Source organism: Salarias fasciatus, chromosome 23, assembly GCF_902148845.1.
Source record: "Salarias fasciatus chromosome 23, fSalaFa1.1, whole genome shotgun sequence".
NCBI lineage: Eukaryota > Metazoa > Chordata > Actinopteri > Blenniiformes > Blenniidae > Salarias > Salarias fasciatus.
In genome coordinates, this window is record NC_043766.1 from 4,098,414 (window position 1) to 4,125,832 (window position 27,419).

At 45.0% G+C, this 27,419-nt stretch overlaps 3 protein-coding genes across 4 annotated transcripts in view; 1 reads left to right on the forward strand and 2 right to left on the reverse strand.

The window, feature by feature from the left end:
• Positions 1-19: 19 nt before the first annotated feature.
• Positions 20-6,492, reverse strand: LOC115381343 (basic immunoglobulin-like variable motif-containing protein). Its single transcript, XM_030082640.1, has 10 exons — positions 6,286-6,492; positions 4,476-5,042; positions 4,227-4,356; positions 3,685-3,780; positions 3,484-3,588; positions 3,312-3,406; positions 3,105-3,237; positions 2,219-2,302; positions 2,046-2,142; positions 20-1,972 (listed from the first exon to the last, which is right to left on the reverse strand). Exons 2-10 carry the CDS (start codon positions 4,963-4,965, stop codon positions 1,670-1,672), a joined length of 1,533 nt encoding a protein of 510 aa, XP_029938500.1. The 5' UTR covers positions 4,966-5,042; positions 6,286-6,492; the 3' UTR covers positions 20-1,669.
• A 233-nt stretch (positions 6,493-6,725) lies between these two features.
• LOC115381530 (inosine-uridine preferring nucleoside hydrolase) lies at positions 6,726-10,540 on the forward strand. Of its 2 annotated transcripts, XM_030082991.1 has the most exons (6): positions 6,726-6,770; positions 8,748-8,936; positions 9,055-9,237; positions 9,535-9,646; positions 9,716-9,852; positions 9,932-10,297. In XM_030082991.1, exons 2-6 carry the CDS (start codon positions 8,754-8,756, stop codon positions 10,295-10,297), a joined length of 981 nt encoding a protein of 326 aa, XP_029938851.1. In that variant the 5' UTR covers positions 6,726-6,770; positions 8,748-8,753. The 2 variants fall into 2 exon arrangements, with proteins under 2 accessions (XP_029938851.1, XP_029938852.1); XM_030082992.1 differs by lacking the exon at positions 6,726-6,770 and having other exon boundaries at positions 8,752-8,936; positions 9,932-10,540.
• Positions 10,541-10,750: 210 nt separating this feature from the next.
• Positions 10,751-27,419, reverse strand: part of tmem131 (transmembrane protein 131) — a 29,024-nt gene continuing 12,355 nt past the window's right edge. Inside the window, exons 13-41 of the mRNA XM_030082990.1 lie at positions 27,300-27,408; positions 27,052-27,205; positions 26,787-26,957; positions 25,703-25,813; positions 25,202-25,336; positions 23,095-23,199; positions 22,933-23,019; positions 22,627-22,779; positions 22,461-22,536; positions 21,662-21,776; positions 21,438-21,576; positions 20,812-20,921; positions 20,659-20,731; positions 20,369-20,520; positions 20,136-20,278; positions 19,167-19,353; positions 16,690-16,875; positions 16,449-16,604; positions 15,233-15,678; positions 14,964-15,148; positions 14,751-14,881; positions 14,548-14,666; positions 14,317-14,475; positions 14,078-14,225; positions 13,199-13,314; positions 13,046-13,127; positions 12,850-12,953; positions 12,590-12,744; positions 10,751-11,713 (exon numbers count right to left, since the gene is read on the reverse strand). Coding sequence (XP_029938850.1) covers positions 11,444-11,713; positions 12,590-12,744; positions 12,850-12,953; positions 13,046-13,127; positions 13,199-13,314; positions 14,078-14,225; positions 14,317-14,475; positions 14,548-14,666; positions 14,751-14,881; positions 14,964-15,148; positions 15,233-15,678; positions 16,449-16,604; positions 16,690-16,875; positions 19,167-19,353; positions 20,136-20,278; positions 20,369-20,520; positions 20,659-20,731; positions 20,812-20,921; positions 21,438-21,576; positions 21,662-21,776; positions 22,461-22,536; positions 22,627-22,779; positions 22,933-23,019; positions 23,095-23,199; positions 25,202-25,336; positions 25,703-25,813; positions 26,787-26,957; positions 27,052-27,205; positions 27,300-27,408 — 4,277 coding nt within the window. The 3' untranslated portion in view covers positions 10,751-11,443. The remainder of the gene's footprint in view (positions 11,714-12,589; positions 12,745-12,849; positions 12,954-13,045; positions 13,128-13,198; positions 13,315-14,077; positions 14,226-14,316; positions 14,476-14,547; positions 14,667-14,750; positions 14,882-14,963; positions 15,149-15,232; positions 15,679-16,448; positions 16,605-16,689; positions 16,876-19,166; positions 19,354-20,135; positions 20,279-20,368; positions 20,521-20,658; positions 20,732-20,811; positions 20,922-21,437; positions 21,577-21,661; positions 21,777-22,460; positions 22,537-22,626; positions 22,780-22,932; positions 23,020-23,094; positions 23,200-25,201; positions 25,337-25,702; positions 25,814-26,786; positions 26,958-27,051; positions 27,206-27,299; positions 27,409-27,419) is intronic.

Genomic DNA, 27,419 nt, shown 5'->3' on the forward strand with positions numbered 1-27,419 from the left:
AGAAGAAACAATTTGAGTTTCAAAAAGGATTTTTTTTTTATTGCCCATTTCTTTAAATAAGAAACTCCTGCCGTCATCTCTTCTCCTGAAGATCCGTGTCTGTTGTTTGTAAGCTAAGTTATTTTATTTTATCACTGCTGGGAGGGTTTTTTTAATTTTGCAGATGTTTACAATGATGCTGCGAGGGAGAAAATAAATGAAACTAGCTAAGTTTGACTCCTGTGGTCATTGTGTGGCGACCGCCCGCCTTGGAACATCAATCAGCATTTTGATTGACTGCAGTGTGTGTTTACATATCTGGGTTCAGAAGCTTGAAATGAACGTGGGGCCGAAACACAAACTGGACTTGACATGTTTTCTACTTCTCCAAAAACACCAAATTCAAGCAGATGGTCAGATTTTTGTAGAAACGTCAGTGTGTTTGTTGGTGGCCCACCCGGTGTGGCAAACACTGATCTGGGCACCTGTTTTATTGGAGGATTCACAAAGCAAACACACACACACACACGCACGCATAAAATGTCAGCTGCTTTTACAACACTTTGACTGCACGGCATCGCCACTGATCTACCCACTAGCCAGGCGAAGAAACAAGCCCACTGACTGTACCTGTACAACGAAAGAGAGGCGGGGTCGCGTCGTGTCGTTCAGAGTTCATGTCTGAGGGTAGTGCTGTCAATGCCCTCCAAGTACCAGTGGTTTATGGTTTTTGTGCTTGCTACATGAAGTCGAGAGGCTTCTTTTCTCAGTCTGTGATTATCTTAAAACTATGGCAGCCCCCTTGGTTCACTGTTACTAGCTTGTCTCCACTGCAATCTGCTTTTATTGTGAGAGGCCACCTTATAAAACATCTTTCTTTCAAGAACAATGAGCCTGTAATTCAACACCTGACTCCTTAATTGTTTCTTAGAGGCCACAGCTTTGTCTAAACTTGTCATCTGCAACGGGCTTCCTGAGCTCTCGGTTGAAGAATTATTCAAACACAGCCTGATATTCGTCCGCACTTTATCCTCATTTAAAGTTTGCTAAACCTATCAAATTTTTTTTTGTTGTTGTTTTGTGCATACGTTATAAAAATAAGATTGTTGTTGCCCTCCAATATACAAGTTGAGATATCTACTTCATTGGATGGACATGTATCTAAAGTCATGTGAACAGTTGCGTTAAAGCTGCACCCACTGCTACATCATGCAGTGATTTGACGCGGCGCACTGAGGAGCCTCGGTAAGAGCTCAGAGAGGCTGGTGTGACGTTTGCAGATGCTACTGATGGAGAAAAGGGTAAACGAGAAGCTGCAGGACAGATTCTGACTGACAAACTCAAACATTTGGTGCAATGGACTGAAGAGCCTCGAGCCAACATGACGCCATCTGAAAACAGGGCAGTGATGTTTTCTGATACTTTTGCCGTCAAAAAGAGAAAAAAAAAAAGTCCTAGAATCTGCTGGCATGTTTCTTCATTACAACAGTCCCCGACAAACACTCCGCCGACGACAGTGAACTACAGTGTCCCGTCACTCCAAAACCGTGTGTGTGTGACCAGAAGGTTTTTGAATTCTGGCCTAAAACAAAAAGGAGGTTTTGGTATTTTCCGGACATTTGTCGGACAGAAAAAACACCAAACACATCTGGAAAAGAGTCTCTCCGCTGAGCTGACGCGGCGGGCCGCTTCAGTCTGTCATGTCCTCCTCCAGGTCGCTGTCCGGCGAGCTCCGCTGTCTGTAATCGGCGGTGTTGGACAGGCGTTTCCAGCTGCTGTCCTTCTGACTCCCCATGCTCTGTGACCGTCCCAGGTGGGCCAGCCGCTTGGACGAGGCCCTCTCCTCGCCGTCCTCCGCCGCGCTCCCGTGGCCGCGCTCGGCGGCCGAGTGGTGGTAGTCGTGCCGCAGGTTCTCCAGGTTCAGCGCCCAGGGCCCGAGCTTCTGCCAGTTCACCCTCTGGAAGGCCATGATGCAGTGCAGGTTCCCCCCGACCTTCAGACAAAAACACGTCTTAGCGGCGCGACGGCCTGACGGCGCGGGAAGGACGACGGGCACAAAGAGGAACCTTTTTGGTCTTGCGTCGTTGGATCCCCCTCTCCGTGTGGCGGATGTCCAGGTACTCCGGGTTCTGTGTGTTCAGGTCAGTCACGATGTCCAGCCACCTAAACGGAGAACTTTCTGCATAACGGCTCAAGACACCAGACGGCAGAAAGAAACGAACTCAGAACAGCAGCCTACTTTTTGCAGTGTATCGCCGGGTGTTTTCTGCTGGGTTCTCCGATTAAGATCCAGTACTCCATTTCATTTGTGGGTAGAGGACCCCTGAATACACAAGAACAATCAGTAAACCAGAGAAACATGCTGTTAGTTCACCGACCTCAATTTTTACTGCTTGAATTTGTTTCTTATAATTTGAAGAGGAATGTCTTGAGTGGTTACAAAGGTTTCTTGTGAAATGTGCAAAAGATAGCATCACTTCTAGACCAGGGTTCTACAACCTTTACGATCAAAAGAGCCATTTTCATGACTTTAAGCACAAATCAAGTTGATGTGGAGCCACAAAGCACATTGAACCTTTAAAATGAGGCCAATGCTGCTCAGGAAGTTTCATAATAGTTTTGATGCACAAACAAAAAGTACATCTAATGATTTATTTGAGGTTTTTTTAACTTCAGTTCATGATAATGAACATTTTCTAACAATCTGACCCATTTTTCTACCTTTTAACAGTTTCGTTCCTCTTTTTAAGCATTTTTCATAGACAATTTTCAAGTTTAGCAATTTTAACCATTTTACCTCTTTTCAAGTAGTTTTGTCTGCATTTTCTTCTTTTAGAAATTCTAAACATTTGTTTTTTTTAAGCCATTCACTAAAATCCCCCCCCCCCCCGTTTTTTGTGGTTTTAGTTTCACTTGTACCTTTTTTTTAATCCCTTTTGAATCGAGAGTGACAATTCTTTAGTGAAAGTATTCAAATGTTTACGCATGATAGATTCATATTGTGAAAGCTTCACGGAGCCGCTACAGATTGACTGAAGACCCACATGTGGCTGCAGAGCCGCAGAGCGCAGACCCCTGGACAGGAAAGGATGACGACCACGTTAATAAGCACTCCGGAGACGTACCTGTAAGCCTTTGCGGCTTTGAGTGGCGTGGCTTCGAAGCCCACAGGGCAGAAGTAGTGGTTCTGACAGTGGTAGATGTAGGCCATGGACTCGTCCTTCAGCCCGTGTGTCAGTTTCATCAACGCTCCTTCGGCTGCAGGGAGAAAAGAAGCTCATGGCTTTGTTCCCGGGGTCTTTGTGAGCAGAGGCCGCGGCTCAGAGACTCGCCTGTTTCTCCGGCAGTTTTGTGCTTCCCGTGCGGCTTGTACAGAATGTAGGAGCAGCCTCGCACTCTGAAGTTGTCATTGATCTGTCTGAACCACCTGAAAGGAAAACATTCACAGACTGCAGACAGACCCTCTTTTCAATCTGAAAACACGAGAAGGAGCAGCATTTGTACCGCATCAGGGTGGCGTTTCCAGTGAAGGGGCCAAACTTGATTTCTTCAAACGGCGGCTGGAAACCCAGAATATGCAGCGCCTCCTCTTGAGAGATGGGTGGGAGACTGGCAGGGGAATTATATTCATGTGTTAAAAGACATTAAAACACTCCTAATCTTAATATTTAATGAGCAAAATCTGAGGCGGCAGCATCCGCTCACCTCCCCGCACCCAGAGTGCTGTATAGGAAGTTCCAGCAGGACACCAGGGAGGAGATGCCACAGGAAGTCTTGTACTGAGGCCGACTGATGCAGTACCTGAAACGAGAATCATCTGAGTGGCGTGTCGATTCGAGGCCAGAACCTCTCCTTTAGTCCAACAGAGCATCAACACCAACGCTTCCTGCATGCTTTTCATGATAATGCAAATACATTCTTACTTTAATCAAGCTGCAAAGTGTCAATACTTGTTACGTTTGACGTCCTTTAAAGACTTACAAAAGTATATTGATTCAAAATAGCCTCAACATTTTGCTGAGCTGAGCATCACAGATGCAACAGAAGGCATAATAAATTGTGTATCAGTCAAGATGGAAAAGCAGCGACTGCTCCACAGATGATCCAGCTTAATGTGCGTTCCCACGATCCGCCCGGATGGAAACCAGCCGTGGTTGATCACAGTCTGTTATTGATCGCAGCCTGTGGTTGATCGCAGTCCAATGTGAGGCTCAGTCAGTTCATTGTGAGTTAAAATATTAAATTACCATCTTCGGAGGTCAAGCACTTTCCTCTGTTTGATCTCCTCCAGCGAGGCGTGAGCGGGAACGTCCTGCAGGTTGCGACTGGGCCTGTCGGACGACTTCATCTTCTTGCTGCTGCTTTTTTTACCGTTGCCTGAAACGTAGTGTTATTCAGTAACAAGAAGAGGAAATGATTACAGACTGGATGAAGGATTAAAGTGTAAAACAACATCAAAGAGCTTAACGACAGCTTGAGGCTCTGGCGTTTCTTACTTGTTCTTATTTTTCTGGTTAACACTGCGTTGAAGTCTGTCGTGTCGATCTCCCAGGCCAGGATGGGCTTGTGGTGACCAGAGGTCACTTCTTCCATGTCACAGTCCACGTCTGATCCCACGTGGGCCCCTCCGGTCTGACAGGCGCCGAAGTCGGCCGGAGGTTTGGACTTGTGTTTGGGAGGCCCGTCTTCCTGCTTCTTCACAGAGGAAGCGTCCCTGGCTGCATTAGGGGGGCGGTACACGGAGGCCGCCTGGTTGAGCAGGGCGTAGTCGGAGCACACCGTGTAGAACTTCTCCCGTGAGTGCGTGACGGGGCAGGTCCAGGGCAGGTGCAGCTCCGCACTAGAAGCCCGCCTCATTCTCACGGCGTCCCGGGCAAGGGAGCTGAGAAGCCCATGTTCCACCTCCCCGTCGGCGGGCCTCTGCAGGCCCGACGGCCCCGCCGGCCCGGACAGGTTTGCTCCCTGACCTTCCGACGTGTTCGGCATCGGACGGCCACAGAGATGACGGGTTTCAGAACCGGGTGAGGCTGAACACGAGGAGGAGGAGGAGCTAGCCGTCTTTTCTGGAGATGCAGGGAAACAGAAACACATGAATTAATTCTTCTCTATGGAGTCACCAGTCTATGCTCAGTGCCACATGTTGGCCATGATCACTGAAATGACAGGAAACTGTGTTTCCTGATGTCACCTGCACCGACAAACTGAATATCTTTTTTATGGTGGACAATCTCAATTTGAAAGGAAATATTTACTAAACTGGTCTGTTTCATTTGGGATCATTTCTCATGTTGAGAATTGGTATACTCTGCACTTAAATATCGTATTGTATTTTACAGAGTACAAGTCCACTTTGCCTCCTCGTGTCACTTTTATTAAGAAGAGGCTGAGATGGCAAAATGCACGCATCAATACCGTCAATAGATGTTACTGTTAGACGGCTGAATGTCGCTACAGCATCAAATGAAATGTCACCAAAAGAAAACATGCAATGCTGCAAAATTCAACTGAAGATTAATGGAAGACAAAGCAGAAAGATAGCTAACTAGGTCTGAGAAAAGATGGTAAGCTGTTACAGTAATGATGGAAAATAATAGAGATGTTACTGGACCGTAATACTGTCTCTACACCAGTGCAATGTGTGAATGTTATATTATCCTACTCATTTTTTCACCAGTGTGATTTATAAGCAAATGCAGCTTATAGTCTGGTATAATAGGATACTTAATAGGGTACATTGTTAGGTGCTTTATCATTGCAAAACAGGAATTTTAGAATGTTTGACAGTTTTATAATATTACAGTATGCCTCTCAGTGTTGTTTCACTGATATATTGTTCAATATCTTTGTATTTTGTAAAAACTACTGACTCACATTATTGGCATTGTGCATCATCATCAATTATGATTTTAATATTATCATTGTTATTATTCACACTAAATCCTATAAAAACGAAGGATTAACGACCCAAAGAGATACACAAGGAGACCACACTGAGATGTATTGTGTTATAAAACATTAATAGACAAATAAAAACAAAACACCATTAAATGGCCTTTCACTTGTGTGTTCTGTTTAAAAACCAGGATGAGATTATAAGGAGGGCCTTTTTCCAGGTTTGTGCCCTGGGACCACTCACTCTTTAAACCCCCCCAATGGCTCACAAAGTCAAAGCCTCGACTGTCCCTGCTGTAGCTCTCAGAGCTGATGTGAAGTGATATGAGAGGGGGGATGCTGCTGCTGCTGCTGCTGCTGCTGCTGCTAGCCGCCTAGCCGTGGGATTCAACCGAAGGTGGACCATCCTTTCACCTGGGAGGCTGCAGCTCTTCTCAGCCGATGCTCACACGCCCAGCCGCCCGCCGCGTTACGCTTCTCATCTCACCTCCACACACCGGGATGGACAAAGCTAACCCCGCGCCGCTGCAAGGGAAGCCTCGGGCATGTTAGGGGGAAAGCGAGCGATAGTAACAATCCCAATAATAATCCAGAGACGTCGTCCTCCTGACCTGCATCTTCTTCCTGACTGGACTGAACCATTCTCATTCTCCACCAGGGGGGCGAAAAAAACATGGACGTGAACATTGTTACTCAGACAGAATTTTTAAAAAAGTAAAACGGCGAATACACAAAAATAAATACACAGTGTATCTATTGTTTGTATTCAAATTCACTGAAATCATGAATTTATATGAACTTGATTAATTGTAATCGGCGTGTCTCACCCGTGTCGGGTAGTGTAGCCAGTCACAGCGGGGGCCGCGCTTCGTATATAAACTTTACCCCTCTGGCGGAAGGTGAGGCGATCCTACTTTTCTCTTTACTGAAGACAATCAACAGATACACTCCTCTAAACTTCTTCAATGCAAATCAAATGCATGAACAGCGATAAAAAGCCACCTGCTATGGTGAACTCGGGGTGGTTTCTGGTGTGGACATTTATGCAGACAACGGAATCACATGACGCGTTCACGAAACATACCTAGTGTGATTGCATAGTCTCTATTTTTGTGAATAGAAAGTCAGATATCTCTTTCTATGACCAAAGGCACACATTTAAATATGATTCAACGTCTTGTTTCACGCCTCAGTTTGAGATAACTTTATTAAAAAGTATTTTTATCACTTATTTCATTATAGTTTATTTCATTCCAGACATCTCAAAACACGTACAAAGTATAGAAAGGATGAAAAACCAAGACAGATACAAAAGAAAAACGTATATTAATTTGAATATATATCAACATATATCACATAACTAATTCTGTATTTGTTGACAATCAGTGATATAAATGATACCAAAAAAAAACCTCAAACGTCTTAGTAATATAATTATTGCAAATATTTTTTTGGGGGGATAGTTATCATTAATTCTCTTTACAAGTCTTACGGGAGAAATATGATATATTGTTGAATAACCGAGAAAATCCAGCCTTACCAAAAATGATTTGTGGTTAATGTATTGTGATTTGTGCACTGATGTATTTTGTGCATTGAGCTTTCAGTGAAACAGCAGATGTCACAATATTTTTGTTTTAAATCACACTACATAGTATAGATTATCTATACAGTTTATTTCCATCTTGATACTGGGCTGCGTGTTTTGAAAAGTTCATTGAAAAACTTAAAATTGTTGTAGTTGATCACACTTTTCTTTAATAATTAAAATTCTTTCATTTGGAATTTTTTGAGTATGCATAATGCACTAAAACATAAAGCATTGTAGCTTAGTCTGGAGTATATTGTGCATGTTCATACCAAATGATAATATAAATATGATAAATGTGTTGTGTAGTGTGCAGCCTTCATGCAATCAGTTGATTGGGAGTTTTTTTCTTCAGTTTCTGTTAAAAGCAGCTAAACAGACATAGTCCTGTTCAGTCATTTGTCTAATATTATTTTCATATTTGTGAAAGTAGAAGAGCTGCGAGCAAGTCAGCCTTTTAGGGATTATGTCAGTGAGTTTATATACAACCCCGCATGAAAACATGTTCACGATTTTCATTGTAACCACAATAATAATATTCATTATTAATAAAACAATGAGCCAATAAGAAAAACCTGACACTCCCAGATGGTTGTAGAAGCTCAACTAAGCACCAAAACATCTTTTGGAGAACTTCTAACTTTTAGCAGCTTTACCCAGTTTTTTTTTTTTTTTTTTTTTTGCATTTAACAAGCAACATTTACTTGAGTCTTAAGGGGAGATAATAATATAGCCCCTGTCCCTCCACACCCACCCGCCTTTCACAAGTAAACATTCTTTGTCAATAAAGGAGCCCTAAGATCTCACCAGGGTGCAACGGTCAATCCCAGTTAATGTCAGACTGGCTGAAAGCGTCTGAAGTGACCCTCCAGTTAGAGTGAATGTTATCAGGAGCTGAATAGAGATTCGTCGTCTTTTCTGTTCTGATTTCATTGTGTTTTTGGATTTCTGCTCAGGTCTGTGGTCTCTCTCATGCTGCTGGTTGTCAATCGGTCAACTTTCTGTGCCGTACTTCAGTTATTTTCTGCATCTTGCTTTTGCTGGTTTGTGTCTTTGTGGCCATTATGTGTCTCATCTGCGTCCCGTTATGGTTCTTGAGTGTCTCTTTCCAGGAGGTATCCTTTACTTCTTGTACATTGACAGTGCTTATCTAACTTTTTGGGTGTTTGCGCTCAGTCGGGTATGGGTCTACAGTCTCACTGCTTCAGTGAAAGAAAGGTTAACAGGTCAAACATAACAATCAGCAGAGGTTTGCTGTGATGCAAGCTGACTGTCCAGTGTTTTGCAGAGCATCATGGGAAAGAAGCTGGTGATCATCGACACAGACTGCGGGATTGATGATGCTCAGGCTATAATGATGGCCTTGGTGGCGCCAGAGGTTGAGATCCTGGGAATCACCTGCACGTTTGGGAACGCAGCATTGGACAACGTGTGTCAGAACGTCCTGAGGGTGCTGTCCGTCTGTGAGCGCAGTGAGGTGTGTGGCATTACACCACGCTTTGGCCCGGCTGAAATAAATGTGAACTCACAGGAGAGCACACCACCAAGACTTGGCTGTGGCCAACTCATCAGCTGTAATGTCCTGATCCTTGCAGATTCCAGTGTTTCGTGGCTCTGCTGGTCCTCTGGTTGGAGCCGGCAACCCATTCAGCGACCACTTTGGCGGCGACGGACTCGGGGATGTACTCCAAGACAAAGATCCAGAGTGGGAGAAGAAGATCCAGAAAGAGCACGCAGTCAACGCAATGATCAGATTAGTGTCTGAGAACCAGAACCAGGTAAAAAAAAAAAAAAAAACACTTTAAATGGTTGATGTCTTGGAAATCTGTCAGAAGTATTCACATGTCATACACTTTCTGCTGTTCCAGCTGAGGTTAGGGGACAGAGGAAGAGACACAGACAGACAGCACAGAGCAGATTGTCATAAATGGACTCGCTGCAGACCCGCCATGGACTGCAAAGCTCACTGATCCGATCTTATTCCCAGTAGAAAACAGTCATCACTATAGCATTTTTCTATTTCGTCGACAGTACAAGCTTATTGTGCGTGTGACGGGATTTGCTGGTTTTCGTAGGTCTCCCTGGTGGCACTCGGCCCGCTCACCAATCTGGCCCTGGCTGTCAGGCTGGACCCGGGTTTTCCCCAGAAGCTGAGGGAGCTGTACATCATGGGTGGCAACATGGAAGGTAACAGCTGCAGGCGACAGCGAGGGTTTGCTCTCACACTCTGAGTAACGCGCCGTCGTGTCGCCGCAGGGAAAGGGAACGTGACCCTTTGTGCCGAGTTCAACTTCGCAATGGATCCAGAGTCTGCCTACGTCGTTCTGGAAGAATACCTCTGCCCCACTTACGTTGCATCATGGGAATTCTCCTGCAGAAACGGACTTCCGTGGGTAAGGTGAAGCCTTCCAAACGACCATACGACCACGCACCATGAGGGTGTCGCTTCACACCGGCATCCCTGATTGGCAGGAGTTCTTCGAGGAGCTGATCAACCAGGACGCTCCTGCGGCGCGCTTCATGAAGACGATCACGTCCCAGTGCTCGGCCTACTCCCAAACCTCCCTGAAGAACAAAAGAGACGTGTTCTTCGGACCCCTCTTCGTCTCCTACGACGCCTACGCCATGGCGGCCTGCATCGACGGCGGCCTGGTCACGGAGAGCATCTCGTGTCCCGTCCGCGTGGAGCTGCAGGGCGCCATCGGCCGCGGCATGATGGCGCTGGACCGCACCAACGTGCTCAACAAGAGTCACAGCGTGTCCGTCCTGACTAAATGTGACGTGGCCAAGTTCAGCCAGCTGCTCATGGCGTCCCTCAGACAGCCCTGCACCAAGTAAAGTTTGGTGACCGGAGGAAAAGGTTGGTCTTTCCCTGAGCCACAAGGGGGCAGCAAAACGGTAACATTAGCCATCATGAGGGGGCGGTGAGCACAACAGCCCTCCACTGAGGTCTCAGAGTTGTAGAAAACTAACAACCAGCCTGGCACGTCTTGTAAATGTCAGCTCAGTTGTATGTCAAGTGTGAAGTTGTGTTTAACAAATAAACACAATTCCAAACGAAATGTTGCTCAACAGTCGTCTTCCTCCAGCATGTTTTTCAGTATTTTTTAGTGTACTTGATGCTGATGAAGTGTTGAGGCGAGCAGCATCACCGGTCTCTCACTGAAAGTGAGTGGTGGATAAACCAGCGACAGCGGCGATACTTTGAGTTCATTGCTTCAAAACAGCTGGACAGAAGAAACGCTGGACGCTCCTCCAGCTTACCGAGAGGTGAACAAAGCACACATCCAGACATTCTGCTCATTTTTATTTTTATTTAAATTTGCAGACAAACAGAGGCATCCAATACCAACCTCAAAATGACTTTTCTGATTGTTCAACCGAATCATTGCCTCAAAAGGCTTTTTAATAAGTGTAGGGTCACTTTATGAAATAATATGAAAAGGAAAAATTAAACACCAAGACCAATTCTGAAAGCTTTTGGGAAATTTTGCTGTGAAGCAACAAAAAAAAAAAAAAAAAAAGAAAAAAATCGCAAGTCAAGTCAGATGCTACATAAAAACCTGGTACAATGGTTTCGGGTGTGAATTTTCAAAGCATTTAGTTTTTTGTTTCTTTTTTAACGTCAATAAAAGGAATCAAAATTATGAAAAACAGGGAATCATAGCTCGAATTAGTTTGTGTTTTCAACATCAACACTGAACTTTGACTCAGAAGGCCATGAAGATGAACATTTTGTACAGTGACAAACTGCACTGGTCTTAGCATAGAACATGCTAACAACATTTTGAATTTAGAGGAATCTGCTAAAACAGATTTAAAAAAAAAAAAAAAAGCATTTCTTCAACCATTAAAGGATAATAAGCTGGAGAGATCAAAATGCAGGGTTGGTAATTCAACGCCGTGGGTCAATTCCTGTTGGGATTCTCTCATTTGAAAACAATTTGATTGGGAGGGCACGCGCGGTTTCCGCAGGGCATCGTTCTAGTTGCCGTTGTCGGAGGAGCTGGGCCAGGGTTCGGAGCTGCGCCTGCTCCACGGGTGGCGCCACATGTTCCACGGGATGTACGGACGACCCATCTCCGCGGACGGGGACGGCGGCGGCTGGGCGGACCCGCCCACCAGGTCGGTCAGCCCCGCCGAGCTGGTCGTCGGAGAGAAGGGGTTTAAGGCCGAATCTGCACTTGTTGACCAGATGGAGCTGCCGAAGGGCGTGGTGGTGGACCACGGGCTGGAGGCGTTCCCCAGGAGTGACTGCAAGAACACAGAGACACATGTTGACGGCACAGCGGCGAGGACGGCCGCCAGCAGAATCACGACGACGACGACGTCTTTGCTTTCTTCAGAATATCGGTTTCATCTTTTTCTATTTACTATTACATACTATTCAAAAATTCAGCTTAATTTCTGGAATTTTAACTGAAATTCAGCTGAAACTTTAGCTTCACTATTACACCTCTGAGATTAATGTTTTAAAAAAATAAAACCGTCATCTCTGTGCCTTTTTCAATTTGGGCACATTAAAAACCTTACTGATCTGAGTGATTCTTGATTTGATTTATTCTTGATCCTTTGACTTTTGATAAATCAATATTACGGTATATTATTCACTGTAATTTCAGTTTTCTTTAGAGAAATAAAAACAAGGGGAAGATGAGCTGTCTGCAAGTTTAAAAACATGAAATTAAATAGTGAAACAAAATGAGTTTGAGAAAAAAAAAGATGTAAAATTTCATGTGTCAATTTGAAATTTACCAAAAACAAATACTGCAACCATTCAACGGTGACTCTTATTCGCAGGTCATGTTGACGACACCTAGAGCTCACTGCTTGCTGTTCGAGGCTCGGGTCTGAAAATTAACTATTTTTAAACATGTTTGTTGTCGTGTTAGCTTTGTGTAGTTAAATGTTCCACGTGCAGCAGTTTGAGGAGGATTTTCTGGCGCAGTGTCAGAGCTCGGCTGTTAACTGATTGGAGAGCTGCTTAAACAAACCTAATTCTGTTCAGGTTGGGCGGTAAAGTTACATTCATGTACATCTCACTGACGGTGTGTTTTGGCCGGTGCGGTGCGGTGCGGTGCGGTGCGGTGCGGTGCGGTGCGGTGCGGTGCGGTGCGGTGCGGGTCTTACTGCAGTTTGGGCAGTAGGCGAGCTGGAGCTGCTGGGCCAGGAGTGCAGCGGGTCACTGCTCTGCATGTCCCAGATGGAGGAGCTGGTAACCGAGGTGAACTCAGACCAGCTCTGCTGAGGCTCCGACGTCTTCGGCTGATTCATTCCGCTGAAAACTGAACCGAGACGTGGCGTTTAGTCGACGAGAAGCCTGCCGCAGCAGTTATTTCCTGCATTTTGTCGCCGCCCGGTCCAGACCCCGAGCCGCAGTGATAAATTACCTCCCGTCAGGTTGAAGGAGTTGTTTGGCCCGAACGCGGAGAAGGAGTTGACAGAGTGGTAGCTGGGACTACTGGCTGTGTCGAGCGGACTCCACAATCCAGAGCTGGAAGAGAACAAACCCACGCTGGGATTCAGTCAGTGGGGACGGGTAAACTGTCACCTGGTGTGTAGATCAGAGCTATTTTCCCACATTACCTGTCGGAGCTGTCACTTTCCACTGAGGTCATGTGTGCCAGACTCTTTCCTTGGCTGTCACTTTTACCTGGGCCGGAGCCCCCTGAGGACCAAACACAAACTGTGAAAAGACCGCCGTAACGAAGCTGCTGCTCCTGCTTGTGGCATATTTACCTGGGCTTTTGTCATAACCAGCAGCAACTGCAGCAAAGGTGGGGTTTCCATTTTTACCCGGGAGTGGAGAAGGTGAGGGAAGCTTGTTACCAGGAGCTTTCTTCTGGAGTCCCTCACTGTAAAAAACACTTCCGATCAGTACAAAAACCAGCATTCCTCAGAGCTAAAACCTACTTCACCTGATACATAACAAATAAACTGACATTGTGGATAGGTATGACTGTTGAACTGGTGAAAGCAAATATAGTGGGCAGAGCCTTGAGGAACGCCAAGAGTGAAGTCTCACCCAAAACAAGAGAAAATATTTCCTTTCATCAGAAACCAACTACAACCTTTCAGCAATCATTTCTGGTCTGTCAAGTCTGCCTTTGTGTTACTATTTACCTCAATATGTTAAAGAGTTACAACATGGCAATATGACTGTAAGAAGTCCCTCCTCCTCTTTTCAACCACAGTTATGTAATCTGTCATATCTGCTCCTGTTTGCTGGATTATTTAGATATCGAAAGCTTTCTGTTTGAAATAAAAAAGGGATGATTAATAAAGACAGGAAATATTGGGCCTCTAGAACAGTGCTCTGAGGAACACCATGATTCACCAACCATTGATAATATTTAGCTGAACAAAAGGAGTATCTTAAGTTTCCTTTTTTCCATTACTACTAGTTTGAGTGTCACTATTCAGTTTGTTCAGATGTATTAGTTTACACCCTCCAACTTAGCAAAGTTTAATAAAATAACCGGGCATGTGACAGAAAAAGGTGAAGCTAAGTACATGAAAGAATTCTCAATTTCTAAGATGTTGAAGTTTCCTGGTTCATCACAACCTTGGGGAGTTTAGTGCACAAACGCAGAGTTATATTTGAGAATATCAGAATACCTGCTGCTGTTCAGCACGCTGCTGTAAGTTCCCCGGGTCAGTAAACTGGGGGAGGTCGGAGGGGGGGAGTAGGTCCCGGCTGACACCGATCTCTTCAGGAATGGATCTGCATTCATGGTCTGGATAGAGATCTGCTGCAGACTGTCAGCTGGTGTGTGAGGAACAGGAGAGAGAGGAGTCTCGTTGGACGGTCCATAGCACTAAAGCACGGCGCACAACGGCTTTGGGGCTGAACTCACGGATGCTGTTTTTGGATATGGGGACGTCCCACTCTGGAGAAGCAAACTCCTTTTCGCCTTCGGAGCTGCTGCTGTGGCCGAGCTCCGGCACGGAGCTGCCGCTGGACAGCGGCTTGGCAAAATGAGAGGGGCGGCCCTCCTCCTGCTTCCCCTCCGCAGCTAAAACAAAGCAAAGCTCGTCACGCGCCGCGTCCGACGACAGGGGAAGGGACGGCGCTTGAGGAGACTCACGTCTCTGCTTGGGAAGGGGTCTGGTCTTTGGGATGTTGGTGAGTGTGTGCAGAGCTTTGGGCGTGAAGCTCTTGCGCTGTTTGTTCTCCAGCGGCGTTACATATGGCAGCTCCAGAGAACTGGGAACAAGGAAGGGTTGTCAAGCAGAGAATGGACAATAAAAAAATTTAAAAGAACAATTTTAAAAAGCAGATTTTTAAAACCTGGATTTCTCTGCTGGGCTCTCTTTCTTTGTGGCCACTTGTTTCTTAGGTTTGGGTTTGTTGAGGAAATTTGAAGTTTCTTCTTTAACCTTTCCGCTGGCTGCTGTCCTCCCTTTCTTTTTTACGGGTTCCTGGAAAAAAGAAAAAAAAAGTGTCTTTAGAAGATGCAGAAAGACAAAGAGTTGTGAACTGGACAAGCTGACTTCTCCGTACCTCTTTGATGTTTGTTTCCACATCCGGGTTGGAGGTCTCTGTGGTGGTGGAGGAGCTGTCGTCATTATCAACCAGGGTGTCTCTGAGCTCGTCTCCCTGAGTCTTCACAGTTAACTTTTTCTCTTTTTCTTCCTTCTTTCTCTGGGCTTTTGTTTTGCCCCGCAGCTTCCCTTTGGACTCCAACACTGCAAACCATACCAAACATGTAAAACTCTCCTAACGGCCCTGTCTCACACCCCCTGCGCTGATGAAAACCCGTGCTGGCTTACCTTTGTGTTGTATGGACTGAGAGCTAGGCTCCTGTACAGTTTCAGTGCTGAGTGAGTCTGGACGGTCCAGGTCATTGTCCATGGCTCCTACCAGGCTGTTATACTCGGCATCCTCGGCACACAGGTTTCTCTGAGGGGCCGACGGCCCCGCTAAAGCTGGACTCTGGAGGTCCAGCTGCTGTTTGCTGTGGTTGCGAGCTTTTCGGTTGGTCAACTGGCAGGCGCCGGAGAGACCGTCGGGGCCCGAGTTCAAACTTCCTTTGGTCAGCGGAGAGGAGGTCGCTTGCATAGATGGGCGGCCGAAGCCGATCCTGGACCTCTTGTCGTGGCCGTCGGGGTCTGAGAGGGTGCGGCTGTTGTTCTGTCGCCCACCGCCGCGCGCCGCTCCGTTGTTGGACGTGTATAACCCTCTGGAGCTCTGCTGCGAGTCGCTGTAGTCGTTCAACCTGAGTGTGAATGGAGAAGTCGGCTCAGCTTCTCTTTCCGAATCTCTCCATCTCATACATTCAGTCATTATTCAGTCTAATTTTGCCCCAAACTCCTGCTCTTTTGTTTTTGCCACCACGAGGAAATCATTATAGCTGCTGTCAGTGATGTGATTGCTCCAATTTATTACTAAATTACACCTGTCAAATCACTGAAAGTTGACTAAAACACAGTATTCCATTTTAATTACTAAAAAGGCATCCAAATGGAATTCAAAATAAAAAACTAGCGAGGAATACAAAGAAGCAGGAAAGTAGCTAGCTCAAAGCAAGGTCAGAGAAAACCTGCCTCTTCCTTCTAAGACGTTGTGAATGTATGAACACCACTGCATGTGAGCAGATCCGCACGCACACATTATCGAGTCTGAAAGGAGTTTGGCTTCTACCACCAGGAAAACAATCATAAGCATCTTTAACCCCCCATGAGTGCAGCTATAAAGAAACAAAGTCAATCCTTTTCATTGGCCTACAGAAACGTTTGTGTGTGACCTGAGAATGTGAGGACACTCGAAGCAAAGAGTCAACAAAGACTCCTGCGTGACTTGTTGCTCAAACCGTCCAGCAAAAAGGGTGGAAACTCTGACTAATTATTGACTTTAAAGGGAAGCTCCAGCTGCACAGGTCACAACTGCTGTTTAAATTTTTATCACTCTAGATATTAGTCATTAAAAATTCATTTCACGCTGATGAGATTTTTCATTACGGCTGTGTATGTCTGTCTGGCCACTTACTTGGAGTCACTGTGAATTTGCCCAATGTCCCTGAGATTAAAGGGTCTCCCAGTCTCCAGCGTTGAATTGGATTCCACAGAAACTCTCCTCTTGAAAGGCTCCCATATGCTCTGAGCCTCCAGGTAGGCTGTGGCGATCACCAACAGAAACATGGAACTGCAAGAAAAAAATAAAAACGTCAGACACGAACCAGTTGCCAAAGGGAGGCCTGACTGCATGTTGTGTGCAGAGCAATGCTCACCTCATGATGAGAGACACGACGATGTAGAGCTGCAGCTCCCAGCTCGGCCTGGGCAGGATCTCTGCACACGTGGCCAACATGTGGTAGGGCAAGGAGGCGTTCAGGACGAAGACGAACTCAGAGCCCCCGCATGTCACCAGCTTCAGCTCCCGGATCACTCGAGACGAGGTGAAGTCGGGTGTAAACCTGACGGCAGGGATGAGACAAGAGACACTTTGGTGGATGCGGAGCCGAGGGACGAAGCTGCTGCGGTATCTGGGAGTCGTCACGCTCTACTGTCACAGTCTACCTGCTGTTTGATGCACCACAATACGTATTTAGTTTAAAAAAAAAAAAAGACAAGGTGTGGTTGTTTTCAAAGGCCTTTTGTCTGGGATGAAGACTGATTGATTGTCTAATTGCTATTTATGAAGCAAAAGTCCTCTTGCTGCAGGCTACGAGTACAAAAAAACCCCCCAAATATATCTTGCTGTGTTACACGGCACAAACACACATACTTGATGTAGACTTTGAAAAAAGTTGGATCTGATAGTATGCAGGCTCATTCTTTTCCGGTGTGTCACTTGTTGGGTGTGTTTACTGTGCAGACTGGCTAAACAAAACAAAACCATCACAGGCTGTTCCGACAGCTCCCTCCACCTTCCTTTGAACTGGAGACAGTAGCATCGATGAAGACGCTAAACACAGTTTGGTAGAAAAGCTGGGAAGTTAGCATGGCGGCAGCAGCAGCTAAAAAAAAGTCACATTTTATTAGCATGACCCGGCGCTGCTTCTGTGTGGCGACAGCCCACATCGTCAAACCTCATTCCTCTCCTGAAGCGGGCAGCCATTGGCCAAGTGAATGAGTAAAGCAACGTGGCATAACTACGCCACACCTCCATGACAGGGAGAAAAAAAACCCCACACGCACGCACACGCACACGCACACACACACACACACACCTGAATCAGCTCCCTGCTCTCGTTGGTTGGCATGTTGTGATTTTCCACTAGCATGCAGCCTTTCAACCTGAACTGCCAGCTGTTTGCAGCAGGTGAGCTCATCCAGAGCGGGAGTTGTGTCAGTGCAGCCGGGTGTGGCTCCGAGTGTGTCTGAGCCACACTCACACACACGTTTTCTCAGCTACTCGCTGCTGGTTTTCAAATCAGGCTGTGAGGTTTCTCACTTCATCTGTCTTGGTAAGAAAAGCACCAGTGTGACAGTTTTTTTTTTTTAAAGCAGGAGTCATTAAATTCAGTTTATTATTTTAGCTGCAATCTTTGTTATTTGAGCTTAAGGTTATTTTAGGCGTGTTGCTCACAATTACCAAGAAATTTTTGTCATTTTTGTGCGTTTATTTTTTATTCACTACATTTTTTTCCACTAAATTTGATTTACAAAAAAGACCGGGCTTTAATTTTAGAGTTGCTGTTGCTCTACAGAATAAATAAAAGTATATTCCTTCAATTACCAGAATAAATTTGCACTAAACTTAGGTGAGAGCTCCACTTTGGTCCCAAAGCTGCAGGAGGACACATGCACAGCTTCCTGAACCGTGCACCCAGTGAACCAATCTGACTGAAATGCATTTAGAGGAGAACTGGTTTCCACTGTTTCCTTAAGACAGAGGCTTGAAGCTTGTGTGTTTCTGGTAATGTTCCTGATAAAACGACAGTGTCCTAATAGAACACGGTTTTACAGGGAAAGCCACATAACATAACACAAAAGGCTCTACATAAAATGAGATTCTCCTGAACTCACTCCGCCGAGGGTTCAAAGGAGTTCCCTGAGCCACTGCTTTTAATCTCACCTGTGGTCAAAGGTCGACTGGGCTGCATGCAATGCTGCAACCGAGTCGACACTAGAGATATCAACATTAACAGCCGCGTAATACACTGGCGTGCATTTAAACAGTAGGTGAACAAAGAGGTTACGTTCTCCCTTCCGAAGTTACACAGCCCCGCTTATAAGGCCAACAAGTGAATTCACAACTTTAAGGAGTCAATGGACACCTGTGCAGCCAGTGAGTGAGGTCTGTGTGGCTGGGATATGCAACGACAGTCATGACAACGCGCTGATCCACAAGGGAGGAGACAGAATTTCAGTCATTTCATTTCCAGGGACTTGTGAGTAAAACTTGACTGCAGCAAAACATTGACGTAAACCTTTACTACTGCCTGAAATGAGTCAGTAAGTGCACTGAGAGGGCATATGTGCATGTTCGAAGCAGAAGAGGTGATTAAAACGTTCAGATCAGGCTGAAAAAAAAAAAAAGAAAAGAAAAGAAAGCAGAGACCAAGGAGCAGAAGCTGCAGAGACAGAGAGGCGATTCATCTTCTGACTGAAGGCTTCCTCAGTCTGAGGGGCCCAGAGCAAGTATTAATAGAAGCTGTGGGGTGATGGGGAGAACTAACACACATGAGCACACGCAAGCGCACACACACGCAACGCAGTTCCTCGCTCAAGGATGAAGAAAAGCGGGAGTTGGTTTGCTTACAGTATGATGAGGTCTTTCGAAGTGTTTGGCTTAAGTGCAAATTCTTGACAGTTGAGAACTTTGAATCCGTATCCTTCACACGGCTGCCCGTTGATTTCTGCTGATTTAATGGTGATGGGAAGCAGCCCCGTGTTCTCCACTCTGAAGGTCCTTTTGAGGGTGAAGTTTGGCTCTTTGACTTTTGTTTCTGAAAGACATGGAATGATAACTTCAGGTTAGAATCTCAACTGACGGTTTTGGCGGGAGACATTGGAATGCATGTAAAAACAAATGTTGAAATGAACCCTGTACGAAGTCATTTCAGAACGGAAGTGTGTTTGACTTCATTGTGTTATACATAATTATAGAATTGGATCCTTCTGCTTTAGGCAGCATCATTCTTACTTTCTATATCTGTTTTCAAAAGCATATAAGAATTCAGCATCTCACTGGCTGGACAATCAGCCAGTCATTACCTTTCTTGTATTACTCTCACCCTGTCACTAACCCCGAGAACACAGGCACTGAAAATAATTACAAACGGAAGTGCATGGGACTTGGTTTTCCGTTGTTCTTCTAGTGTAGTTGGCAAAGTCAAGGTCTGTTCACCAAACAATACTTTGTATCACAAGATACTGCATGTGCTGGAAAGAAACGGCCTCACGTCAGTAATATCCTACAAATATGTGACCCTCTCCCACTTTTCACATGCTTCTTATCGCTACTTTTCTTGAATAAAAAATGACATTGTCACAAATCTATGAGAGCTATTTTTCCTTCAGTAAAGTGAATAAATAAACTAATCCCACAATACTTCAGGTGCATTGTGAACAAACTGTGCTACTCCATGTTGGTGGGACCTGATTTGCGGGTCGCTCCAGATATTCGAGTTTCTTTCCAGGTTGTGGAATAACAAAACGAATTCTAGCGCATGCTAAGAATGCAAGTTGAGTGAGAGGGCTTGAAAATGTGATCCAGTGGCAGACTCACTCTCTGCGCAGTCTTTCAGCAGGGCCTCAGTCATCTTGAACCTCAGAGAGCTGCCTTGTCCCGGCGGCTTCCCGGCCACCTTCAGACTCTCGGTCGTACCTCGACCGTGAAGCACGATGGTGTCGATCACCGTCAGGTTATTTCTTCACACATAAAAAGCACGGAGTTTCAGCAAACACATGCATATTTCAGGTGGGGACTGCTGCGTTGGAAGAGCTGGACGGTGGGGCTACCTGACGATGAGGAGGGAGGAGACGCTGTGGTTGCTGACAGGAGTGAAGCGCACGCTGAAGGACTTGACCTCTCCTGGCAGCAGGAGGAGGTTGTACACAAAAGGTCTGGTTGAACCCTCTGTGAAACCTGCGCTGGTCTTTAACAGAGTTGTCTGCCAAACAATAGGAGGCTCTGTCAGACACAAACAGCTTCCACATCGTGCTGCCTCAATCACGAGCAGGAGGACCGATTAGATCAGCACCAATTCCCTGAATTCCCAAGCGACTGACATCAATTGCGATTCACTCACCTGATTTCTGTGGACCTGGAACTCCAGTGTGGCTGGGTCAATGTTGATATTTGACAAATTTCCCAATGGCAACCTGAGAGATCAGAACAGGTAGATTCAGTGGAAGTAAGTTAAGACGGAAAGCAGAGAAATGAACATGCTCCGATTCCCCACCTGTCAGCTAGCTTTCCAGAAAAGACCGAAGGATTGGGCAAAAGAGCCAGGGGGAGAACCTGGACGTAGACCGGGACGTCTGCGGGGTTCTGAAGAACTACCTCCTCATCCTACAATCACACCACAGCCAGTTAGAGTGGACAACTGCTGCGATTTCTCCATAGATTATAGCATGTGTGCAAGTTGAACAGTGAAATGTATACATTTACTACTTTATAGCAAATATATTCACACATTCTACATCAATAAAAATAAACTGCATTGTAAAATTAATGCATTCAATGTAAAGTATATTGTTTAAATGTGATTATACTGGGATGCTTACTATCACATTTCAACCAGCAGCTGTGTGAATAAAACCATGAGTGTTGTAGACGGACTAACAGAGACCAGCTATGTGCTGTGATTTCCCATTTCCATGTCACATTAAATGCTGCACTTTCATGATTCTTAAGATTGCCAGCCTGAGAAAATGGTTGCTTCTGTTGTAACAGTACTGTCGGCACCATGTTTACTACAGTCCCAACTTCACGTCAACAAGTGCCCAGGTTTGTCTCGGTGCTGAAGAGCTCAAACCGAGGTGATTGTGACGATGTTAACGGGACAAATAGACGCTTCCTACTCACCGAAGAGCTGTTAGTGTTGGTTAGAGGAAATGTGATTCGCTGGGAAGAGTTGACCAAAGAAGGCCACATCAAGTGCGCCGTTACTTGAGCTTGCACATTTTTCTGTAGGTCTGTGTTGACTTCAAAGACTGCTTCAACCCTGCAGCGAGACGAAATCTGGTCAGGTCCTGCAGAGGGTCAGACAATGGGAAACAAACAGCTCGACTAATTTCTGCGGGGCTCACTTATGTCCTGAGAGATGATTCAGCTCTTTCCATCGTCTGAGGAGTTTTTGGTGAAGGTCTACGTCAGCATCCCAGATGTCCTCCTGTAACGCCAGCCCGTGAGGTTTGGACTCCGCTGGGGATTACAAAGGAGCATATTTAATGCACCAATTCTGACATGCAAACCCCATTCGGATGGAACTAACAGTACAAGGAATGGTCGGGAGCGAACTATCAACTGGGCTGTACTAAGATTTAACTGATTGCTGCCTGAATTAATCTGCGGTAGACCAGGTGTGTTGAAGTCACCAAAGGCATTTTCACCGTCAGGCAAAGAACAATTAAGGCTTTCCAGTAATAACACTCGTTCCACGGTGGCAGGAAATGACAAGAACCAACAGATGGCAGAGTTTGTCTTAAAGCTGTCTTTGGGTTTTCAGTATGTTATTGGTTTCAGATGAACTCATCTTAAAACTGAAAGTCCAGTATCAGCCAACAAACAAGGTTTCAGTTTTGTCCTGGACATGTCATCAGAATGGTCCCAGTGGGAGTAATTGTTGCAGTTCTGTGTTCTGTAATAGTAAATATTATTGGAATGTCATGGTCCAGTGAGTGGGGTCAGTTTTAACAACAAGCAAATGGTATCAGCAGTAATCGCCACTCTACTGGGGGTTGAAATAAGCCAGGTCTGTAATATTCTGTGTGATATGTGATTCAGAGTCATTCTCTGGAGGCAGATCAATCCAGTCAGAATGGGGCTTCAGTCAGGCGACACCTGAATGTCACAAGCACAAAAACAGAATAAACCAAATACACTTACATTTAAGCACAAATGGCAGGCCCACGTAGCAGTGATCACCACACTGCAAACCGGCGTCAAAATAAATATTTGCCACCTGGAAAACATGGAGAAATAAAATTAAGTGTGCGTCCCTAAGAACAAATTTTTTTTTTTTCCCCTCCTCCCCCTCATGAAGACTTCCTACTTTTGATTTACGACGAGGCTCCAGCTCATCCTTGTTGTTGCGGAGCCGTTTGTAATAGAACCGAATGTCCTCTGTGAGCGAGCGGATTTGCTGGAGCCTCACTTTCTGTGTGAAGGAGCTCTGGATGCTGAAACTTTGGTGAACGACTTTCCCCTGAAGAAGAAGAAGAAAATATATACACACATAAAGACTGGCAGTGAAATATAACACCTCAGGTTTGTTACAGGAAGTTCCTCAGAAACTTCACTTCCTCTACCACGGGGCAGAACTGGTGTGAAATTATGTTTCTGGGTTGAGGTTACGTACCGGAAACGAAGGTGGCAATACGATGTGCTTGGGAGAGCTGTTTAAAGTCCCCACTGCGATCAGAGCGTTCACTGGGATCGTCAGTATCTGGAAGTTAGAGAGAAACCAACATTAGACTTGAAGCAGTTTGGCGGCTCCTGTCTAAAACCGGACGATACCGACCTCGTAATCGGTGGTGATATGTATGGCTCCGTCGTACATGCCCTCCAGCGCTTTGGCCACCAGCGTCACTCTGAAGGCTGCATAATAACCCGACCCTAAAATCACCTGTGGGTGCGAAGCACAAGCGTGAATGAAAACTGGCTTCGCTCCTGCTCAGAGCACAGAGGTCACAGGAAACCTGCAGATAACTGAAGTATAGCCATTGTAACATTGCTGCCATCAATTCCACGAACCTGGAACAAGGTTTTTATATTCATGATATACATGAGTTCTCTCTCACTGATGTTTACTGCTGATTTGTTTAAGCAACAGAATCACTAACTGAGGAAAGCATCCGATGCTGCAGCTCCAAAGAGCCTAATTCAACGCAACAAGGACGTAAGAGAATTATCCCCACGAACACACAGAGCCTCTGCTGCATCCCGAGACAGGCCAGTGAGCTTAAATAGCTGGTTTCATGGTCAAACACATTTCAATTAGAAAACAACCAACCAAGGTTTGTTATTCACTTTTAAATGTTCTCAAAACACAGAGCTCAGTTATCTAATCTGCAGCACGTTGTACTTCTGCTGCAGTCTGCATCATACAGAGGCATATGCACATTAAAAATAGCTCTGATGCAGAACAAATATCTGGATGAAAGTCAACTACTTGTTTTATTTATTAGGGAAAATCTTCATTTCATATTGTCAACCAAAACCTCAAGAAAAGCTTTGATGTAGCACCTTCTTTCACGTGCAAACAATTCTAGTTTAGTGAATCTTTAATATGTGGCGCTGTATTGGAGCCCTTCCTGTCACGCCGCGGGGCGGCCTGAGTGTTTATGGAGGAGCTACAGCCTGGGTTTTACAGCAGGTCTCTCACTAAACCACACAGTGCTCCCAGTGCGCTGCAAGTCCACAAAACATTAAAACCAATTAAAGAACATATTTTACAACTAATAATTTCCAAAGGTTTTCGCAAACATTTCTGAGTTTTCTCAGAGTATTACTGTTTTTTTTTAAATGGCCATTTCTGCTGACATGAATAAAACAACAACAGAGATAATTAAAATGTGCTGAGTTAAGGCCTCAATCTCTGTCTACAGTTCCTGCACTAAACTTTTATGGACACTATTGCATAACAGCAGCATGAAAGAACCTCAGTGATAAAACACTTAAAAACATAATAAAAAAAAATCATGTTTAAACAAAACAATAAATACAAATCAGTCCAACAATAAACCAAACTTCAGGTTCATTATGACACTTCTAATAAAAATCTTCACGTACTATTACTGAGCTAAACAAGGCTATGTTGGCAGGAGACGAACCTTTTGACCAGGCTTTTATGAGGGTGTTGGTCCATTCAACTCCCCTCTCTTAACTTCAAAAGTCCTCACACCAACTATCCGCTGCAATTATTAACTTTTAAAGTCACTCACAAACACATGCGTGACCTACTTCACGCGGGCTGGGTGTTTAGTTAGGTGGGAAACGGGTAATGAGCCGAAGCAGCACCCAGCCCAGCGTCGAATCACTTGTTCAATGTTTGACAGCAGCTTTTTGTTTGGAGAGGTTGAAAGCTGCCGCTGATCTCTGTGGCCATTTCAAGTCTCCGTTCAGACAATGACTTAACCTCTAGAGCAATGCAGCGAGCAAGATAACAAATAGGTATTATTGACCTAAATTAAGTAGTTATCTTTATGGCTTTCTTTGGTAAAACAAACATGACGAAGAGAGCGGTTTCCCATGCTTCACACAAAACTTCAGGATATCCAATGATCCACTTTCATGATTGAACTTGTAAAGAGAGTAAATACACTCTCATCAACTGAAGTGTGGATATGCAATGCAATCTCAACAAAGTGACACTAATGAATGACGCTGAACCTGGGATGAGGCATAAAAACAAAAGCTAGAAAGAGCATAAGAAATTATCTTAACATTTGATCGTAAATGAAATGAAATGATCAGACTAATTGAGTATAAACTTTTTCGCACAGTCAACACTGAAAGACAGTTGGTAATCAGCTTTGTGTTTCTGTCATTACGTATCATAACACTGTGAACAATAATATAAAACGTGTCCCCCGGTGAGCTCAGGCAAGAGGCCGTGGCTATATTACCGTTTTGTGATGGGAAGCTGACGTGTTCTGCAGTTCTCGCATGCGACTCAGGGCGACTGTCGTGTTTCCTTTCTCTGTCTTCAGCAGCTCCATGGAGAGACTGTCCCCAGTGACCAGCCAGGACTTAATCTCCAGCTGGAGGACAGAAAACACTAAAGTGTATCATTCCCCCAGGACAAGCAGTCTTTGTGCTTTGTGAATAAAGTAATAGTAGAAGTCACACAATGTTCAGCCAGTCTATCATAAGTAAATACAGCACAATAAAAAACTTCAGTTGCATTATGATTAAGCTGTGCTCAAACTGTTTTAAAAGCACACGTCAGCACTGACAAAGGAATGAGTAAGCAACACCTTACTCAACTAGTTGAGTGCTATATTGGGAAACAAAAAACAGTGACGAGTGCACGATTGTGATCTGTGCTGAGGGACTTTCTTCTAAATCACCAATAAAGTTTGTACCTTTAAAACATCACGTGTTTTAAAGCCGGCGTGCCTTCTCACCTCTATGGGGTTACTGTTGACCACCACAAATATGATGTTGCTGGTGTCTGTTGCACTGCGGACACCGAAGTCGAGGAGGTTTTCCTTCAGACTGGGAGGCAAGACCAGGGGCTGTAAGAAAAACACAAAACCAGAATTACTATCCAAACCTACCCAAGTGTTTCTTTTCTTTTTTTTCCCCATAGGTCTGACAACTGTGTGAGCGCCATTCTGAAACAAGCCTGAGTCGCAGATCAACTCTGAAACACTAACTAGCTGTTAGCTGTGGTGTGCACCAATTAAACTATTAAATCTACTACCAGAGCACAGATGCTACATTCCTCATTCCTGTAACTTGCTATAAAATTGTGAAACACAACAGACTTGGTAACTTTTAAAATAATATTAAAACCAGAAACATAAATTCATGTGTTTGAAAACATTCTGTTACAAATGGAGATTAAATTTCCTTCATTGTCATGGTGTTTGTGCTGCCAGGAATTTCAATCATTCTTCTCCAGCCTGTGAACTGCTCGTCCTTAGAAACTTCTTGTACAACGCCGGACATCTTCAACAAAAAACACCCAGTTCGCCCACTACTGCCTATCAGCCTGGGACACCTTGTTAAAATGCAGTTAGAATGATAATATTTACTACTTTGGAGAGATTTTCCTTATGTTTTTACAAAATGAAACGTTGTTTTGACTGAGTTCTGTCTCTACCAGAGCAGAAAGTCATAAACAAGGACTGTATTCCACGGTGCTTCAAACTCGGGTGATTTCACCTTGAAACAAGGGCTTTCCTTTTAAAAACCAAAACATGAGCAAAATGTCATACACATTGCTTTGTTTAACCATTTAGACCAACAGACTGGTGAGTGTCTTTAGCCAAATTTATTTGCCATCCTTAAATGTGTGTAAAAATGGCTGAAGAGCCACACCGACCTTGTTTTTCCAAAAATAATTATTGCAAAAAAATTTGATGCGCGAACCATATAGAATTAGAGTTAATAAAACCATACTGAGGTTTTACCTGAGGATATAAACAGTGAAAATCTATAAGCTCAGCTCAGTGTTAGCAGTTTTAAGATGTTCTCACTCCGTACCTCCAAGAAGCCAGTGTAGGCACGGACCGGCAGGTGGAACTTGGATGCGTTGGTGATGAGCAGGATGTTGCTGTCGATGTGAATGGACGGTCGGACGGGCCGGAAGAGGAGGGAGAAGATGTAGCGCGACTCGTGCGGAGGGATGAGGATGGGAGTACTGAAGTTCTGCACCTAAAACACAAAATCAAACTTCAACTCAGTCACTTTGTTGCTTTCAGGCTGTGTTTGACTTCAACTTGACCTCTGGTAACGTCAGTTTGCTCACGTTGAACATCGTTTTGGCCTCTTCTGGCAGCGACACGTTGTGTATGCAGATGGCAAAGTGGAAGGCGTTGGTGAGGAAGATGGGCCGGTCCACCGGGTCCACGGGACTGTCCCTGATGTGAAACAGGGTTGCTGTGTGGTCAAAGCCCAGGTAGCTGTCACAAGAGAAAATTATGCACATTAGTCAAGCCCCATACAGTCTCAGACAAGAGCAGCCGTCAATCAATGCACATCCATGCAACCGCTCACCCTTCCAAAACCTCCGCCTGGTACGGGATTTCAAGCTTGGAATACGTCTTCTCTTTTGCCTTTACTGTTATTTTACCAGAGAACTGATACGGTCGTCTTGCCTTTGAAGCTGCAGCAGAA